Source organism: Nycticebus coucang, chromosome 17 (genome assembly GCF_027406575.1).
Source record: "Nycticebus coucang isolate mNycCou1 chromosome 17, mNycCou1.pri, whole genome shotgun sequence".
Taxonomy (NCBI): Eukaryota; Metazoa; Chordata; class Mammalia; order Primates; family Lorisidae; genus Nycticebus; species Nycticebus coucang.
The window spans coordinates 73,800,746-73,821,741 of record NC_069796.1 but is presented as its reverse complement, the minus strand read 5'-3'; the positions used below and the strand labels follow the sequence as shown (position 1 = coordinate 73,821,741).

The 20,996-nt window shown below is 41.5% G+C and overlaps 1 protein-coding gene across 1 annotated transcript in view; it reads right to left on the bottom strand.

The window, feature by feature from the left end:
* The window catches only part of DOCK2 (dedicator of cytokinesis 2), a 466,833-nt gene that overhangs the window by 75,766 nt on the left and 370,071 nt on the right, over positions 1-20,996 (bottom strand). The window contains exons 31-32 of the mRNA XM_053566743.1: positions 8,213-8,313; positions 8,067-8,125 (exon numbers count right to left, since the gene is read on the bottom strand). Coding sequence (XP_053422718.1) covers positions 8,067-8,125; positions 8,213-8,313 — 160 coding nt within the window. The remainder of the gene's footprint in view (positions 1-8,066; positions 8,126-8,212; positions 8,314-20,996) is intronic.

The following is a 20,996-nucleotide window of genomic DNA, read 5'->3' as shown; positions in this document are numbered from 1 at the left end:
AGTAAATATCTGTTAGATGAGGAAATTCATTTCTCTAGCTTCTACACTCACCTGGCTATGTGTCTTGTAAAAGTGCAACAGCAATGCCCTACTTTTGAGAAGATTATATCAACATGTATATGTTGATACAATGTATCAACATATGTATATGTATATGCACGTACTTAGCACAGAACCTGGCAGAATCAGCACCCAGTGGCAGGGTGGTGTTTCCCAGTGGTCAAGGGCACCAAATCTGGGGCCAGACTCCCTGAATTTGTAAATGGACTCTACCATCAACTAGCTGTGTAATGGTGAGCAAGTTTGTCTTACCTCTTGGGGCCTCACTGTGCTCACCTGTAACATGGGATGGTGATAGCATTTATCTCATAGGACTGCTGTGAAGAATGAATGAATTATTATTTATTGGGTATGTAGGACAATGCTTGGTGCACTTTCTACAGTGTTAGCTATTATCGTTGTGATGTTTGGTTAAAATGAAACACAAAGGACAGACTTGTTGAACAGAACTGAGCAAACTCCTCTGAATATATCTCTCAGAAGTGGCAGGTAGGGAATAAAGAGGAACACTTGGGAATTGCAGGGATCTCCAGGCATGGTCAAGCAGCCTCATCGCTGAAGCTGACACTCTGTATATTTCATCAGCTGCTCCCTCTTTCTCTTCCTGAGTTTCATAGCCCACCGTGGTTTTCTCCTGTGTCTGGATAAAAATTTGTGGTCCTCGCCTGGAGCAGAGAGCTCCTGGGGGTGCAGAAATTCAGGTGGCATGGCATGTGGCCTGGTACAGTTCCTTTTGATTAAAGCTGAGAAATGGAGCCGAGAGGGAAGGCAGCAAGAAAATGAATTTTCATTTAGCCTAAATGAGCCTTAATGTTGGAGTATTTCCCCAGAATTCAGATAAAAAAGGCCTCATCCTAGGAATATCTCCAGTTAGTGAGAATGAAATGGTGAAGCGAGGCAGAGAGTGCAGTGAAATACACTTTCCAGGGTATCAGCTTCATTACACAATCCATGTGTATTACACATTACAATCCATGTGCCCAAATTAAAAACAACAACAACAATTCACTTTCTGGCAGATTTATAGTAATTGCTAATCTTGGTTTCTGATTTCATCCTTCAAGATCCTTTAAGTCTTTTTCAAACCACAGTGGGGCTTTAAAATTCAAAGTCAAATGCAAAAGTACGTAGAAGGTAAATGGGAAGCTGTCAGATAAGCTACCATGGAATGGAGAAATTGCTTATGCAACAAAGGCCTTTAGAATACTAGAGGGCATTGAACATGATAAAGATAGATTTAATATGGTTTAGAATAGAGGGCAGACATGCTATAGACCTGGGATTTTTTAAATACTTTGATATTAAATTTATACATTACGATTTCCAGTTTACACTGTGGGAGGCTCACCCTGCATATCTTTATATACATAGATGTGTACACACAGAACATTACTTGTGACTAATTGAATACAAACTCATTTGGAAAAAAAAAAAGAGAGACACCTGCTGTTGTATTCAAAAAAAGGCAAGGGAGGAATTATCATAGTGGGAGGGTCTCTTTCATATCATTGATGCTGTATCTCACAGGGAACAGTTACCAATTAGAAAAGGCTTTTAAAGTACTAATAAGCCGTCAGGATAAATCCAAACACGGAATTACACAGACGTTAGGAAAGGATCTGGTGGGAATGATGGCACAGGGAAGAGCTTAGGTGTGTGGGTGGGAAGGAGCCTCATGTGTTCTTGGGCCCGATTCCTAATCTGTACAATGGCCTCATCCATCACTCCGGGGACAGACAGTAGGATGGAATGCAAAGCATCTGCGGCCACTATGATGACCTCCAAAGACAAAAAAGAAGGAAATAAGACCTTTGTGAATCTTGCTGAGAATGAAGTTAGGCAAGCCACCGACCTTCTGAGGCTGACATGGGACAGAGGGGCACTCTGACTGAGAATCTTTGGAAAAGGTGTCCAACCTGCAGCCCACGGGCCACGGGCAGATTATTTGAGGATGATTTTCTTATCTGTGGTATCATCAAAAGCATGCCTGGACCTTTTTCTTTTGCTCATCAGCTTCGTTAGTGTTTATGTTTTACTGTGTGACCCAAGACAACTCTAATTCTTCCAGTTTGCAGCAGAAAAGAAAATGATTAGATACCCTTGCAAGGCTGGCACAGACCTGAAATGAACAGGAATGAGGGCAAGTTACAATTCCTTGGATTTCAGAGTCTGGTAAACCTCCTGGGGACTCTGAAATAAAACTGGACTGATAAAAAAAAATCTCTCATTCAGTTTAAAAGGGGAAGAAAGAACACAGATCTCTGACCTCTTTTAGCCTTGGAAACCTCCTTCCTGGCCATGCTCTGAGACAGGTAATCAATTCTCTTCTCATTTTTCAGGACATGCCTCACCCCAGGTTCCCTCCAGGGCCTGTACAGTATGTGAACCTGACAGCCTGGGTCGGGTCCTGCCACTGCCACCCCTTGGCCGTGTGCCACTGTGCTTGTCATCTACCTTCTCTGAGCCTCTATGATCTCAACTGCAAAATGGAGGCAAGAATAATGCCTTCCTGGTAGAACTATCGGGAAGCTTAAAAGAGTAGAGGTAAACAAAGAGCTTTGCACAGTGTCTAGCACATTAAAGAAAGCCCTGGCAGTGTTGTTGCTGAGTATGATGATGGTGGTGGTATATTTTCTTATATTTCTGGAGGTCAGAAGTCTGAAAAGTGTTTCACTGGGCTAAAATCAAGGCATAGGCAGGACTGAGTTCCTTTCAGAGGGTCTAAGGAAGAGTTCATTCGCTTGCCTTTTCCAGCAGCTAAGAGTACCCCTGTATTCCTTGGCTTATGGCCCCTTCCTCCAGCTTCAAAGCCAGCTGTGCAGCATCTCCAAATGTGTCTGATCCTGATTCTCCTGCTTCCCTTTGTCACCTATAAGGACCCTGTACTTGCACTGAGCCTACCTGGAAAGGCCAAGATACTTTTACCACCTGCAGGATTCTTAGCCACACCTCCTTTGCCATGTTAGGTTGATATTCCACAGCTGAAGCCATGCTTCTTAAGAAGCCACGCTTGCTTAAGTCTCAAGTCCTGGAGTCCTGTTACTCTCCTGGAGTGCCACCCTTTCCCTGTCTTTCCTTCATCCCTGAAGTGGCTCATCTTTGGTGCCTAACTCATAAGCCATTTCCCCAAATGGGATCATCCTCATAGCCCTTCCTTATGCCTGTTTCACCCGAACTCCTGTGTCTGTGTAACTATTCACTTTAAATACACTTATTGCCACTTTTCTCCACTGGACACTAGTGCATGGACCACACCTTATGCTTCCCTAACCCTCCCAGATTTCCCTGGAGCTTAGCACCGAGTTGGGCACTGTGCAATGATTAACAAGTAAAGGTCAAATTGCTCCTACAGCTCTGCCAGGAGCAACCTCCCCACATTCGAGTCCAAGATGCCAGGCACCGCACTGTGCCTTTTTTTTTTTCTATGATGACTATTAACACAGCAGCCTGGCATTAACCCAAGTGAAGGTGGGAGGGTTAGGTGCAAAGTCATTTTAGCAAAATGTGCACTGCTTCACGCCAAGCAGAAATCAAATGTTGCGATGCTACGCTATGGGGAAAAGTACATTATATTGGCATTGCCCCAGGATCCAAAAACACAAATGGCATTAACTCTTTAGTGACTGTCTTCTCAACAACATTTTGTCCTTCCCATGAAGGCCTTCCTGCCCATGCCTCCTCTCCCAAAACAACACACACATATCTAGACTTTCCTCTGAAGAATTTTAAATAATCTTCAAGACTGAGATCTTAGCTATGCAATTAGCTATCTTATAATCACAGGGTTGCTCAAGTTGTTCTTGATGAGAAGAAGATGATGATAATACTGATACGTGAAGATGATGTCCTGATTGCTTCTGGCATTAAAACAAAATTAAAAAAAAACTGACATGCATTATGATTTACTCATTATTGGTCATCTTTGAAAAACATAGTTAGTTGGCTATTTTACACCCTTGCAAAATAATTTGCATACTCTATGCAATGTAAGAACATTGAATTTGGAGTCAAGAGATAGACTCTTTTAGCCTCAACTCAGTCAATGATTTGGTGTTGAAATTGGGAATGTCCTTGCACTTCTTTGGGCCTCGTTTGGTAACATCACCTACACAATCAGCAGGTTGAATTAGATGATGTTTCAGTTAGAGATGTAACAGACTCAAGACTCAGCTAGCCAGCAAGAAGAGGGGAATGACTTTTGCGTGGACAATCAGCAGAATCTGCCATGGATAGCTTCTAAGTTTCACTCTGCCTTGGACATTCCATGAATAGCACTTTAAAACCTATCATTAGCCAATGTAGTGGTCTCACTACATTGGTCCCTGATGTATACAGTGTTTAGTCTTGGTTTGGATTATCAAGTTAATGTCATTAGCATGCTAGGAGAGACCAGGATAATGTCAGAATCCCACAGAACACAGGGTGTGGTGTGGTGGGGGAACTGCCCATTTCCTCGGCCTCCACTTTCTGTTCTCTTATTCCTCAAAGAGACAGGCAAGGAGAAGGCAGCCATGGACCCAACAAGTGAAAGGCTGATGTAGCCAGGAAAACCACTTCAGGTGGATACGCTTTCCTCTTCCTCAGAAGCCAGGCCAAGAGGTTGTGTGGGGGGGTGGTTACCATCTTTGCAAAGCATCCCTTACTTCTTATTTTCTGCAGCGGACATTTGTGAGTTTTGTCTGACCTCTGTGTGTAACTCCTTATTCCAGTAATATTGTCTTCCTGAATTCTACCTTAAGAAACTATCTCCCATGATGAATGTAGGCTCTGTGGAGTCATCAAGAGGCTATCCAAGGAAGGCCAATAGAATAGTGTTCTTTGGAGACTGAATCTTTCTCAGAATGACAAAGGGGTGGAGCATCCTGAAGGCATGCTGGAGGCTGCACCACCTGCTCTGGACCCCGCACCACCTGCTCTGGACCCCAGAGCGGCTCTGGGCCCTGTCCTTCATGGCCTGATTCTTCAGTTCCTCCTTGCCCTTCCAATAAATGCCTTCTCTGATTAAGGCAGCCATAGTTAATGCCTCTTTCTTGCAACCAACTGCCCAAACCTGACAGATATATTCATTAATTGCATTAACTCATCCTAGGTATTTGTAAACAGTAAAGAGTCTGTGATGTTCAGAGCAAACACTCTGGCCAGGGTTCTGTCCAGTTTCTGCCTCTCATCAGCTAAAAGATCTGGTACAAACTCCTTCTCCTCTCTGGACCTCATTTTCCTCATTAGTAAAATGGTGGGTTGGACCAGACCAGTAGCTTCTAACTCTTCTCAGAGGGCGTTAGGACTCCCTCCAGAAAATCCTCAGGGGTCTAGGTCGGGAGCTTAAGAGCACTCATTATAGTAAGCTCTAAGCCTCCCACCTCACTTCAATTAGAATAGCTCTGCTTTCATCCTATTTACTTATCTAGCAAGAGATTTTTATTTTATTGGTCCTCAGCTAAAAATAAATGTCTGAACAATGCAGGACAATATGATCTCTAAAGGGCCCTTCCAGCTCTGATGTTCTGTGATTCTAAGCAGGTGGAATATTTGGTAACATCTTTTCATTCATCAGCATAATTGGGAGTGCAGGAATGCCTGCCAAAATGTAATGTACATCTAAGTAAAATCTTCTGCGTGCAAAACAATGGCAATGAAGGACATTCAGAAAGAGCAGCCTGGGTGGAGGGACTTGAGACAAAGCACAAATCCCTGTTTTTCAGTTCTGGCCACACCCAGGTATAGAGCTGGGGAAGGAACCGCACGGCAGCTTGACCAGTCTCTGCCATTGTAGAGCAAGAATGCACACTCAGAAGTGGACTAAATCTGGGCTCCATCCTTTCCTTGGGTGCATCCAATATTTTGACAGCTTTCAATTGGTTATCATTAATATTGGAAAATGTAATGAAAAACATAGTTTCTTGTTTTTTTTTTTAAACTAGAAAGTGTGACAACATAGGGCTCTTGTTTCAGCAGGACAGCAATCAATCAGAGAGGAACAGTGACTGTGTCTCTACTGCACCTTGCTCCAGGTCTCTCCACCTTCCTATACACTTGCTCTGAGACTAGGTGCTGGCTTCACGTGGCCAGTGCTTGCACTATGGCTCTCCACATATTCATTACAAAGCAATGGCAGGTGGACCATTGGAGAAATGGAGAAACAAGACAGACTGAGAAAGACATGCTTTTCTAGAAAAAAACAGCAGAGGTACTACCCTTCTCCCCAGGGGACATTTGGCAATGTCTGCAGACAATTTTGGTTATCACAACCAGGGAGGTTGCTACTGGCATGTGAGAGGGCAGAGGCCAGGCAGACTGTTCAACACCCTCAAACACACAGGGCAGCCCCCACCACAAAGAATCACTTGACCCCAAATGTTGACAGGACCTGCTGTAGAGAATTTCTGTGGGTTTAACATGCCCCAGCCTTCACTCTTTTACGTCATTTGACTGAGCCCTGCCCTTCAGTCCTTAGTGATACAGGCCCAGCTTTGGTGATTAAGGAGGGAGAGCAGGAAAATTAGGTTCTGTCCTGGTGGGTGAGGGTGAGGACAATGACAACAACTCCAATATGGGTACAGTGGTCTCCATGCCTGCATCTCCCCAGTTTTTGCTCTCATGACCCTCATAAGTACCATGTGAGAAGGTGCTATTTCCACAGCTATGGCTCAGTGATGCCAAGTCCCCTTGCTTTAGGCTTCATAGTATGTAAATGTCAGGGCAAGGCCCAAGACAGAGATACGATAGTCTGTTCTGGGCTTGGGTCCTCAGCTCTGCCTCGGACTTTGTGAGCCAACCCACAACCTTTCTGTTATCCCACATGCACTCTTAGGTAGAGTGTGATGCTACCAGTAACCACAGAACCAGAGTGGTAGTCTACCCACTGTGCTATGCTGACCCCACAGTGCATGGACCTTGCTAGAAATGGCAAGCAACTGCTGTCTAGCAAATCTGTTGCGACTGGTAGACACAAGAGTTCTGGGAGATAAGGAAGGTTAAATACAAGAGATGGGAACAGCTAGTACCTATAAATGCCTCAACTGAGGAGGTTCAACTGTGCCAAGACCAAGGGATAGCAAGTTGACATCAGAAAGTCAAAGAGGGAGCATAAAAATAAACTATTCACTACTGTTTATCCATCCATCATCCATCCATCCACCATCCACCATCCATCCATCTATCCATCCACTGTCCATCCATCCATCATCCATCCATCCACCATCCATCCATCCATCCATCACCTATCCAGCCACTATCCATCCATACATCCATCCACCCATCCTTTCAGCACATATTTATGGAGGAAGGTTCTGGCCCTGGACAAGGTTTGTGGTCCTTATTCTGATGGGATCAAACCATGCTTTGAGACTTGTAGCTGTTTGATCTACAGCTAGCTACTTCTCTAAGTGTCCTGATCCATAAAAGGAGGGGGAAAATGTCTATCTTGCAGAAAGTTTTGTGAAGATGAAATAAGATCTCCTCAGCACAGGATAGACTCAGACTTTCAATCAATCTCTCCCTGGTCCCATCTCTCCCAGGAATCACTCAGATAATCATACAAGATTCCTAAAGCTCACTGAGGCAGAAACAACTTTATGGGGTTCCTTTTCAGCTCAAAGGACCTTCTTATCTTTCAGAGATCCAATTCTCCTCCATGAGGTTGGAGGATGCTTTGTAAACCACATCACACAAGAAGCAGGACGTGGGAGGCAAAGTGCCCCACCTATCAGTAGCAATCCTTCATGTGACATGACATATGAGCACATGAGTCCCCATAGCAGTCCTGCTCCCTCTTATAAATTCCTGTTTGACTCTGTAACCCCTCAGAGGTTGAGGTTGGAGTGCAGGTGGGCCCCTCTGTCATTCTGAGTATTATTAAGCACCTACAAAGGACTGAGCCACACACAATGACAGTCTGTTATTTCAAACTCCCACTGTCAAAACCCCCATGGCCCTCTAACAGATGGTCTTCAAGAAGGAGTGTGGTGCATGCAGATGTGTCTATCTGGCTGCATGTGCCTACTCACCAAGCTTGTACCACATGTCACGGATGGAAAAGCCAATTAGCCGTCTCATGTCCCCATACCTAGGAGAAACAACAGCCTCTGCTTCAGGCACTGTCTCAAGCTCATAAACCCAACCCCACTTCTGGAAATCCAAAAATGCAACCTACTTATTCAGGATTTTGTTGTACTTGGCGTGCGAGAACTGCTCCAGCTGCAGAGAATCCTGAGTGATAAAAGCCACCGCCAGATGAAAATAGTTGTTCCACAGCTGTAAATGAAAGAGTAGAGAACAGTTACAGAGAGGGCCTGAAGTGGGAAGGCATATTAAGTGCCGGGTAATGTGAATAATTTATGAAGATGGCAGAATATAGAGGCAGAACCGGTTTAATTGTGCCCACTGCAATTTTCTCCCTGGCACTGACTCTGAAATTAACATCCTGGCCAAAGCAAAGACAATAGATGGATTTCTCCAGGCACTGATCATGTCCACTCTCAGGCAACAAGATTTGGGTGAGGAAGAGAATTTCAGGGCTATTTTTTGCCACTGATGTGCTTTGTTTTGTTTTTTAAAATACAAATAACTTGCCCCAGCTGGGTGAAGGATAAAACAGTTCAGGGATGTCTTCCCTTATTCACCTGACAGCTCAGAGGACCAAGCTAAAATATTTTGCCTTTTCCTTATCTTTTGTTCAGTGGTTTCAAAGTGTGGTTCTCAGATTGATAGCAGCAGCAGCAGCAGCATCACCCGAAACTTGTTAGAAATACAAATTGTCTGGTCCCTGCCCAGACCCACTGAGTCTGGGGGTTCAGCCTAGAAATACATGGGTTAACAAGCACCCCGGGTGGGTGGTTCTGATGCTTGTTTGAGTTGGAACTCCCATGTGCCCACTTTATATGGAGGCTCGCCATAATTGTCACATGTATGGGATCTGTTGGTGCTAAATGTGACAGACTAATACTAGAACCCACTCCTCCAGCCTGCAGTCAAATAAAGCAGATAAAGGAGTCAGCACGTGGCATTTTTTCGAGAGTAGGCAAGTGATGGCAACACTGATACAGGCAACACAACCAAAACCTTGTAAATCTAAATCAAGGCACTGCACAGCCTCAGGGAACCTGTCTGCAAAATTGAGATGACTTTGGATCCCACTGCAGAAAGTTGTGATAAAGATGGCATAAGATGATGTGTTGAAAGGGCATGAATCACAGTAAGAGCTCAAAAATACTGGTTAGTCTTATCATTGTTCTTTGCCTCATTCAAGCGATGCCCTTGGTAGTCATCCAATTGTAGAGCCTTGGTAGTGGTGCCAACTGTAGAGCCTAAGTCCTTAGGTACTCAAGGGCAATTGTTGCAAGATACCACAGAGCCTTGCAAGGAGCAGATGGGAGACAGGCTGGCTGAGCAAGCCCACCTGTTTCTGGACCCCTCTCAACACTCCAAGGCAAAAGGATGGGTAACATTAGCTGAGAAATCATTCAGCTGTGGAGACCTTCATCTCAACTGAGATGTTCATCAGAGGTTGCAGATGTCCAAGACCAAAAAAAGTTAACTCCACCATTGATAACGTCCTTACTGCTGCCCAGAGTATGACTTTCAAATAGTCTTGTGGTTCCAGTTTCAGGAAAAAGCAAAACAAACACTCCATTTTTATCACTGGGCCCCTATACATCTCTCCTTTTATTTCTCAAAACTCAATAGCTCTTCTTACTCCTGTTTTGTAGATGAAGAGACTGAGGGTTGGAGAGGTTAAGTATTTTTCCCACGGTCACTGAGCTTGTTACATACATAGCAGAGCTGGGATTTGCACCTAGGCCTTCTGGTTGATGTTTAGGTCTCTTTCAACAAGCTATGGACAGTCTTCAGCCAAGGAGCCATCTAACAAATATTGCTCAGACATCTTCTAAGGGCCCAGGCATTGCCATTGTCTGTTGACAGGACATGATGACAGCGATGCCTACCCTGAAGCTTATATTTTGTTGACTGAATACTCTTGCCTTTATTTGGACCTTTATCACCCAGGGCCCAAAACGCCAAGCCACTCCTGGGGTGAAGACAGGTGATCTCCTGGCTTATAACCCCATAATATCAACTCTTCACACACAGACCACTCCCTTCATCAAAGTCCCCCAGAAGTGTCCTATAACAAATCCCTAGAATCAAATCCCTTTTTTCCATAGTAATCTCACTTATCCAAACACACTCTGCAGGTCGGGGGTCTCCTGTCCACACCCCCTTAGACCATCTGTCCTCCAGACCTCCCAGGGACTGGGCAGTTCTCCAGAGCCTCACTCTGGAAATGTGCGCTGTGATCTGCCTGTACTCAAAGTTCACACCTTCTCATGTTTAAGACCAGGATATGAAATAACAAGTCAGGGAAAGAGAAAACCATGGCCACGGGACATGGAAATGAATGTTTTTAAAGTGAAAAATCTCTGATCCCAGGGGAATGTATCAGAGTAATCAGGGTACAATGGGAAATAGATATCTGACAAAGCAAGCCAAACTACCCTTACTTGTAAGAACTGTTTTAGAAACGCCCCCTGACACATAAGACATGTCAAATATGGTTGAGCCTCCTTCTAGCCTCTGCTCTACCTGAATGAGTCCTTCAAAAAAGTGTTTTCTAACACAACATTTTTGGAAGGAAGTATGGAAGAATCCTCAAAGAACTCAAATTAGACTTTCCATCTGATACTGCAATCCCATTACTAGGCATCTACCCAGAAGGAAAAAAATCACTTTATCGTAAGGACATCTGCACTAAACTGTTTATCGCAGCTCAGTTTACAATCGCCAAATCGAAACAACCTAAATGGCTGTCTACCTAGAAATGGATTAATAAACTGTGGTCTATGTATACCATGGAATACTATTCAGCCATTAAAAAAATGGAGACTTTACACATTTCGTATTAACCTGGATAGAGGTGGAACACATTCTTAGTAAAGTATCACAAGAATGGAGAAGCAAGAATCCAAAGTACTCAATTCTAATAGGAACCCAGTAGAGGATCTAATATATACCCACGTAAAAGAAAAACTCAAATCAATTCAAGGTGGGGGAGAACAAGGGAGTGGGGAGAGGGGAGGAAGAGGAGGATGGGGATTATGGTGTGTGACACACCTCTTGGGGGCGTGACACAATTATAAAAGGGACTTTACCTAACAAACGCAAACAGTGTAACCTAATTCTTTGAACCGGAAACCTAATTCAATGAACCTGAAACAATAAACTAAAAAAATTTTAAAAAGAAGTGTTTTCTCTGTCACCCCATTCCTCATTTTCTTTTTTTTAATTGACATATAATCCACGTACCATAAAATTCACTTTTTAAAGTACGCAATTTAGTGATTTTTAGCATCTTCACAAGGTGGCTTCACCATCAACACCTTGTAATTTTGGAACATTTTCACCACCCTAGAAAGAAACCCTCCATGCCCTTCTCCCTCCTGGCCAGTCCCTGGTACCACTAATGTATCATACCATCTGCCTCTGTGCATTTGCCTATGCTGATATTCCATATTAATTAATTCTTACAATATGTGACCTTTCAGGCATGACTTTTAAAATTTAGCATCATGTTTTCAAGGTTCATCCATGTTGTAGTATGTATCACTACATCATTTTTTATTGTCAAATAATATTCCATCATGTGGAGATACATATATATTTATCCATTCACACAATGATGAACATTTGGGTTGTTTCCACTTTCTGGCTATCATAAATAATGATCTATTAAGACTTTTGTACAAGTTTTCGTATAGATACATGTTTCCAATTTTTATGGGTATGTATAAAAATGGGAGTAGATCTCTTGTTTTCTTTGGGTTGGTGAGGAAAAGATCCCCTCTTGGAAAATCTTTGTGGGCCCTGAGGCCATAGCTATGCCTCACCTTGGTGAATCAGAAATGGCACATCTAAGTCCCTCACCCACAGCCCCTGCCCAGTTCTGCCTGTGGAGCTCTGTAGAGATGACTTTTGGAACTAAGAAGAGGTTGTCATCATCACTGGCTCTGTGCAATGCCCTGGGAGGTGAGAAGTGGCCACAATGAGATACTGCTGGACACTCTGAATGCCTTTGCCCCAAACTTTCCTTGACTCTCATTTCTAAAGACTTAGGACCAAAAGCATTAAGCTGGCTTGGAAGGCCTCGTATGATTTCCTTAGGCTCCAGTGTTTTCTCCTTCAAGAAACTGCCCATTCTGGGTCTGCTCAGACTCCACAGAGGTCACAGGAGCATGTGGCTTTGATCACAGTTGCCTCATACCTGAATTATCTGTGCCCTGTTCTTCCATCAAAACCCAATTCAAGATTCACTTCCTTTGTGATGCTTTCCCAGACTACAGAGCACATTAAGTTTGCCTGATTTTTCCTAACTTGAGGAACACTTACTGTGTGACACCACAGATTTCAGTCCACTGGCCCTCCCACTGCTCCATTCCCTTCCCACTGAGCATCATCTAGCAGTTAGGAGCACACGCATCAGTGTCTTGCACATATCACCCACAGTTTAGGAACACACACACCAGTGTCTTGCACACACCATCCAGTGGTTAGGAACACACACATCAGTGTCTTGCACGCACCATCCAGCGGTTAGGAGCACATGCTTCAGTGTCTTGCACACCAGGCTATGAAAACCATTCCTATTGATTACCAGTTGGGTTTCCTTGAGCTACTTACTTGAACTTCCTGAGTCTCATTTCCTCACTTGAGAAATATCAAAAATAATGGTACTCACCATGAAGGACTGTGTAAGTACTGGATGAAATAATACAAGCAAGAGGCATCCACACAGGCTGGTACACACAGGCTGGTACACTCAGGCTGGTACACTCAGCAAATGGAACGGTGGTGTTGGTGGTGGCATTAGTCAACAGAATATCGTCTGCCCTGTCTTCTCTGACTATAAGCCCCACGAGCACCAAAGGTCTCATCTTCCATTTATTTGTATTCCTAATGTGGTACTCAGTACAATGGCTTGAATACAGCTGGGCTCCAGAAAATATTTATATATTGACTGCCGTATAGTCAGAGAAATTCCTCAAAAGGTCTCAAATTTTTCTTTCTGCCCTGCTATTAGCTGTCTTGGGGTATTTATACTAAGTGCCTAGCTTGGCTAAGAGAAGGTGCAGGGTCTCTTTAGCAAAGTGCACAGGTCTCTTCGCCTTGGAGAACTGAGGTGATTTCCGATGGGAATTTAAATACTTCGAAATTGTAGGACAATAGAGGGTTAGGACTGGAATGAATTTAAGGGTCATCTAACTCTTGCATTTCACAGATGTAAACAACAAGGTCCAGATAAATTAAAGGACCACCCAAAGTCATACTGCTAGGGGGTCTAATGAGAATTTAGTTATTTTTAATTAACTCTCAAAAAATTATAAAAGTAATACATACTCATGATTAAAAAAAATAAAATGATAGGCAAGATTAAATAAAGTTATTTGCCATTTTACCTAGGGCCCTAGTAGAATTCCCCAGAAGAAAATGTCAATGATTTCTTGGATATACTTTCAGAAATTTGGCATGGGTAAATAAATACCGTAGAACTCCTGAAAGGTGACTCACCCAAGGGGCTGTAACAAACTATTCACCATACGAAGGTGGTCACCATAAGGATCTAGGCCTACTGTACTGATACATGTGGTACATGTCCAGTCTACAAAACTTAGGTCAACTTAAGGAGGTGGTCAATGTAGGGAGGTGGCCAACTATGGAGGTTCTGCTATATAGGTGTAGACATCTTTTTTTAATAGTTTTTTCTACTTGGCTTCTTTCTCCTGCTAATATATCTCACAAATGTTTCCATATCACCATATATACATCTGCTTCATTCTCTTTTATTGCTACATTGCATTCTGCTATAAGGATGCACTTTAATTTTAACCAATTTCCAATTTATAGATATTTAGCTTGATTCCAATTTCTTTTTCTCTAGCAATAGTGCTGTAATCAACATCTTTATTTAGGCTTTTTCCATGACTTAGCAATTATGAATTGGGCTGCAGTAAACATTCTGATACAAATATCTTTGTTATAATGTGATTTTTGGTCTTCTGGGTATATACCAAGTAGAGGAATTATAGGATTGAATGGCAGATCTATTTTTAGATCTCTAAGTATTCTCCAAACATCTTTCCAAAAGGAATGTATTAATTTGCATCCCCACCAGCAGTGTAGAAGTGTCAATTCATAATTGCTAAATCATGGAAAAAGCCCAAGTGCCCACTGATCCACGAATGGATTAATAAATTGTGGTATATGAAAAAAAAAATAAAAAATAAATTGTGGTATATGTACACCATGGAATATTATGCAGCCTTAAAGAAAGATGGAGACTTTACCTCTTTCATGTTTACATGGATGGAGCTGGAACATATTCTTCTTAGTAAAGTATCTCAAGAATGGAAGAAAAGGTATCCAATGTACTCAGCCCTACTATGAAACTAATTTATGGCTTTCATCTGAAAGCTATAACCCAGTTATAACCTAAGAATAGGGGGAAGGGGGAAAAGGATGGGAGGGAGGGCGGAGGGAGGGTGATTGGTGGGATTACACCTGCGGTGCATCTTACAAGGGTACATGTGAAACTTAGTAAACGTAGAATATAAATGTCTTAACACAATAACTAAGAAAATGCCAGGAAGGCTATGTTAACCAGTATGACGAAAATGTGTCAAACTGTTTATAAAACCAGTGTATGGTGCCCCATGATCGCATTAATGTACACAGCTATGATTTAATAATAACAATAAAAAGAAATCACAGCTGAATTTTGTAAATAAAGATTGCTTGTCACTTGAAAAAAAAAAGAATATGGGGAAGGGGGAGAGGGAGGTGAGGGAGGGGAGAGGATGGGCGGAGGGAGGGTGATTGGTGGGATTACACCTGTGGTGCATCTTATAAGGGTACATGTGAAACTTAGTAAATGTAGAATATAAATGCCTTAACACAATAACTAAGAAAATGCCAGGAAGGCTATGTTAACCAGTGTGATGAAAATATGTCAAACGGTCTATAAAACCAGTGTACGGTGCCCCATGATTGCATTAATGTACACAGCTATGATTTAATAATAAAATAAAATTTTAAAAAATCTTTATTTAAACATCTTTATGCATGTTAAACAATATTTGTGGTATTCATTTCTACAGTTGAAATTGCTGAGTCTCAGGGTCTATGCTGCCTTTGTTATTGTTGTCTTATTTTCTTTGTTGTTCGTTTCCATAGATGCTGTCAGGTTGCCTTCCAGGGTTCTAATCTCGTTACCAACTCCATTATCACGGGCAAGTTACCCTACTTCTTTGAGTCTCAGTTTCTTCAACTAGAAAATGGAGCTAATAGTATCTGAAAGGTGTAGTTATAAGGACTAAATGAGTAAATTTCTGTCTAGTGAACTCCTCTTTGTTCTTGCAATATCAGCTCCTGAAGAAGCCTTCCCCACGCAACCAGACTAAAATACATCAACCCTTTATTCGACCTCATCAAGTCCTAGTAACAGCACTTACGATATGGTTTAAACAAAGCTAATTTATTTTCTGTCTCCTCTGTGGGATATAACCATCATGTCGGTAAGACTTCATTTTTTTTTTTCACTTATATGTAGTTATTTATTTAAAAAGTTTTTCTTCATTGTTACGTACATATAAAAAATTAGGAATACAATTGATACTGAATCCTATCTCATGCTACCTCTAAGTATTAATAACATTCATTCATGGATGCATAAAATAATTTTTAAAAGAACTTGGTACTGGCTAGGCACCTGTGGCTCAATGGTTAGGGCGCTGGTCACATACTCCGGGGCTGGTGGGTTCAAACCCAGCCTGGGATTGCTAAACACATAAACAACAAAAAAAAAGATAGCTGGGCATTGTGACAGGCTGAGGCAAGAGAATTGCTTGAGCTCAAGAGTTTGAGGTTGCTATGAGCTATGACACTCTACTGAGGGCGATAAAGTGAGACTTTTTTAATTCCATGTTGTATACACAGTGTCTAGCATTGTATCAGACCCAGCACGTGCTCAGGAAATATTTGTTTAATGAGTTCATTAATGAGATTCTGAATACATTCTTGATAAATCGTCTTAAGAGACTATGTGATTTGAATTATAATTCTCCCCACTTTAGAGATCAGGAAACTGAGGCCTGGAAAAAATGGTCAGTGTGGGTGGCATTTGGATCCAAGCGTGTCTGACTCTGAGACCTTCATTCTTCACCACCCTGTTCTGCTAAAAACACTCTTCTTCTCTCCTGGTTTCCTTCAGCCTTTGTTGTTGGTTAATGTGTCCACTGATTCCTCTGATGTTTTACAGTCTTTAAAGCAAGAGATCAAGGACTTTTGATCCCATGGGGTTCTTTCTCATAATCCTGGATTAGGATTTACCCCAAATTCCAAATAGAAAACAGCCCGGCACACAATGCTGCTGACACGCAGTCAGCTTGCCCCCTCTGGGGTGTGGGGACACAGCTGCTGTGCTCACTCTGGGACACTGTTGTTTCTGGGAGTAGAAGGCTCCAGTTAGGAATATCAGACCACAGGTTATCTGGGGCCCGAAAGGTAGAGCTGAGGGAACAGTCTCCAGGCACATGGCTGTCTTTCTGCCTGGAGGAGTCATCCTGCCGTGTGTTCCCTGTGGTGGTGCCGTGGGCTTTGATGACCTCATCTGTTCTTTTTTTTTTTTATTTTTTAATTATTTATTTTTTGTTGTTGTTAAATCATAGCTATGTACATTAGTGCAATCAAGGGGTACAATGTGCTGGTTTTTTATACAATCTGAAATATTCTCATCAAACTCTTCAACGTAGCCTTCATGGCATTTTCTTAGTTATTGTATGTAGACATTTGTATTCTGCATTTAGTAAGTTTTGCCTGTATCCATTCTAAGATGCACCCTAGGTGTGACCCTACCCATTACCCTCCCTCTACCCTAACCTCCCCCCTCCCTTCCCCCTTGGCCCTTTCCCCATAGTCTTGTGCTGTAGTTGGGTTATAGCCTTCATGTGTAAGTTGTAAATTAGCTTCATAGTAGGGCTGAGTACATTGGATACTTTTTCTTCCATTCCTGAGATACTTTGCTAAGAAGAATATGTTCCAGCTCCATCCGTGTAAACATGAAAGAGGTAAAGTCTCCATCTTTCTTTAAGGCTGCATAATATTACATGGTATACATGTACCACAATTTGCTAGTCCATTCGTGGGTCGATGGACAGTTGGGCTTCTTCCATGACTTAGCAATTGTGAATTGGGCTGCAATAAACATTTTGGTACAGATGTCTTTGTTATATTGTGATTTTTGGTCTTCTGGATATAAACCTAGTAAAGGAATTATAGGATCGAATGGCAGGTCTATTTTTAGACCTCTAAGTGTTCTCCAAACATTCTTCCAAACATTAATGTGCATTCCCACCAGCAATGTAGATGTGTGCCCTTTCCTCCACATCCACACCAACATCTCTGGTTTTGGGATTTTGTTATGTGGGCTAATCTTACTGGGGTTAGGTGATATCTCAAAGTAGATTTGATTTGCATTTCTCAGATGATTAAGGATGATGAGCTTTTTTTCATGTGTTTGTAGATCGTGCATCTGTCTTCTTTAGAGAAGTTTCTCTTCAAGTCCTTTGCCCACCCTGACATGGGATCACTTGTTCTTTTCTTGCTAATACATTTGAGTTCTCTGTGGATTCTGGTTACTAAACCTTTATCGGAGGTATAACCTGCAAATATTTTCTCCCATTCTGAGGGCTGTCTGCTTGCTTTACTTACTATGTTCTTGGCTGTGCAGAAGCTTTTTAGTTTGATCAGGTCCCAGTAATGTATTTTTGATACTGCTTCAATTGCCTGGGGAGTCCTCCTCATAAAATATTCACCCAGGCCCATTCCTTCAAGAGTTTTCCCTGCACTTTCTTCAAGTATGTGTATAGTTTCATGTCTTAAGTTTAAATCTTTTTTTTTTTTTTTTTTTCTGTGGAGACAGAGTCTCACTGTACCGTCCTCGGGTAGAGTGCCGTGGCGTCACACGGCTCACAGCAACCTCTAACTCTTGGGCTTACGCGATTCTCTTGCCTCAGCCTCCCGAGCAGCTGGGACTACAGGTGCCCGCCACAGCACCCAGCTATTTTTTTGTTGCAGTTTAGCCGGGGCTGGGTTTGAACCCGCCACCCTCGGCATATGGGGCCGGCGCCCTACTCACTGAGCCACAGGCGCCGCCCAAGTTTAAATCTTTAATCCAGTGAGAGTCTATCTTAGTTAATGGTGAAAGGTGTGGGTCCAGTTTCAGTCTTTTACATATCACCAGCCAGTTCACCCAGCACCATTTGTTAAATAGGGAATCTTTTCCCCACTGAATGTTTTTCATTGGCTTGTCAAAGATCAAATAACGGTAAGTAGCTGGATTCATCTCTTGGTTCTCTATTCTGTTCCAGACATCTACTTCTCTGTTTTTGTGCCAGTATCATGCTGTTTTGATCACTATCAATTTATAGTACAGTCTCAGGTCCGGTAGCATGATTCCTCCTGCTTTGTTTTTATTGCTGAGTAATGTTTTGCTATTCAAGGTTTTTTCTGATTCCATATAAAATGAAGTATTATTTTTTCAAGATCTTTAAAATATGACAATGGAGCTTTAATAGGAATTGCATTAAAATTATGTATTGCTTTGGGTAGTATAGACATTTTAACAATGTTGATTCTTCCCAGCCATGAGCATGGTATGTTTTTCCATTTGTTAACATCCTCAGCTATTTCTTTTCTTAAAGTTTCATAGTTCTCTTTATAGAGATCTTTCACACCCTTTGTTAGATATACTCCTAAATATTTCATCTTTTTTGGCACTACTGTGAAAGGAATAGAGTCCTTGACTGTTTTTTTGGCTTGGTTATTGTTGGTATATATAAAGGCTACAGATTTATGGGTGTTGATTTTGTAGCCTGAGACATTGCTATATTCCCTGATCACTTCTAAAAGTTTTGTAATAGAATTCCTAGTGTTTTCCAGATATACAATCATATCATCTGCGAAGAGTGAAAGTTTGATCTCTTCTGACCCTATGTGGATACCCTTGATCGCCTTTTCTTCCCTAATTGCAATGGCTAAAACTTCCATTACAATGTTAAAGAGCAATGGAGACAATGGGCAACCTTGCCTGGTTCCTGATCTGAGTGGAAATGATTTCAATTTAACTCCATTCAGTATGATATTGGCTGTGGGTTTCCTGTAGATGTCCTCTATTAGTTTAAGAAATGTCCCTTCTATACCAATTTTCTTAAGTGTTCTGATCATGAAGGGATGCTGGATATTATCAAAAGCTTTTTCTGCACCAATTGAGAGAATCACATGGTCTTTATTTTTTAGTTTGTTTATGTGCTGAATTACATTTATAGATTTACATATATTGAACCAGCTATGAGACCCTGGGATAAATCCCACTTAGTCGTGGTGTATAATTTTTTTGATGTGCTGTTGGATTCTGTTTGTTAGGATCTTATTGAGTATTTTTGCATAAATATTGCTATATTTGGTCTATAATTTTCTTTTCTTGTTGGGTCTTTCCTTGGTTTAGGGATCAAGGTGATGTTTGCTTCGTAGAACGTGTTGGGTAATATTCCTTCTTTTTCGATATTTTGGAAGAGGTTTAGTAATATAGGTACTAGTTCTTCTTTAAAGATTTGGTAGAATTCTGACGTAAAGCCATCTGGTCCTGGGCTTTTGTTTTTAGGGAGATTTTGTATAGTTGATGCTATTTCAGAACTTGATATAGGTCTGTTCAACATTTCCACTTCGTTCTGGTCTTGGTAGGTGGCGTACTTCCAAGTATTGGTTCATTTATTTCAGATTTTCATATTTCCGAGTAACGTTTCTTGTAATATTCATTAAGGATTTTTTGAATTTCTGAGGGATCTGTTGTTATTTCACCTTTACCATTTCTGATTGATGAAATTAGAGATTTTATGCTTTTTTTCCTGGTTAGGTTGGCCAAAGGTTTATCTATTTTATTGATCTTTTCAAAAAACCAACTTTTGGATTTATTGATCTGTTGTATAATTCTTTTGTTTTCAATTTCATTTAATTCTGCTCTGATTTTGGTTATTTCTTTTCTTCTACTGGGTTTGGGGTTGGAATGTTCTTCCTTCTCCAGTTGCTTGAGATGTCCCATTAAGTTATTAACTTCCTCTCTTTCCGTTTTCTTGAGGAAGACTTGCAGTGCTACAAATTTCCCTCTTAGGACTGCCTTTGCATTATCCCAGAGGTTCTGGTAATTCGTGTCTTCATTTTTGTTTTGTTCCAAAAATTTGGTGATTTCCTTCTTAATCTCGTCTATAACCCATCTATCCTTCAGCATAAGGTTGTTTAGCTTCCATGTTTTTGTATGGGTATGCAGATTCCTGTTGTTATTGAGTTCAACTTTCATTGCATAATGGTCTGAGAAGATGTAAGGAATAATTTCTACTTTTTTTAATTTGCTGAGGTTAGATTTGTGGCCTAAGATGTGGTCGATTTTGGAGTATGTTCCATCGGCTGATGCAAAGTATGTGTATTCAGTTTTTTGGGGATGAAATGTTCTGTAGATGTCTGTTAAGTCCAGATGTTCAATGGTTAAGTTTAAATCTAAGTTTTCTTTGCTTAGCTTCTTTTTGGAGGATCTATCTAGCACTGCTAAAGGGGTGTTAAAATCTCCAACTACTATGGAACTGGAGGAAATCAATTTCTCATGTCTATTAGAGTTTCTCTTATAAATTGAGGTGCATTCTGGTTGGGTGCATAAATATTAATAATTGAAATCTAATCATATTGAGTATTACCTTTAACAAATAGGAAGTATCCATCCTTATTTTGGTTGGTTTAAAGCCTATTACATCTGCGAATAGGATTGCAACACCTGCTTTTTCTGCTTTCCATTTGCCTGGAGTAAAGATGACCATCCCTTCACCTTGACTCTATATTTG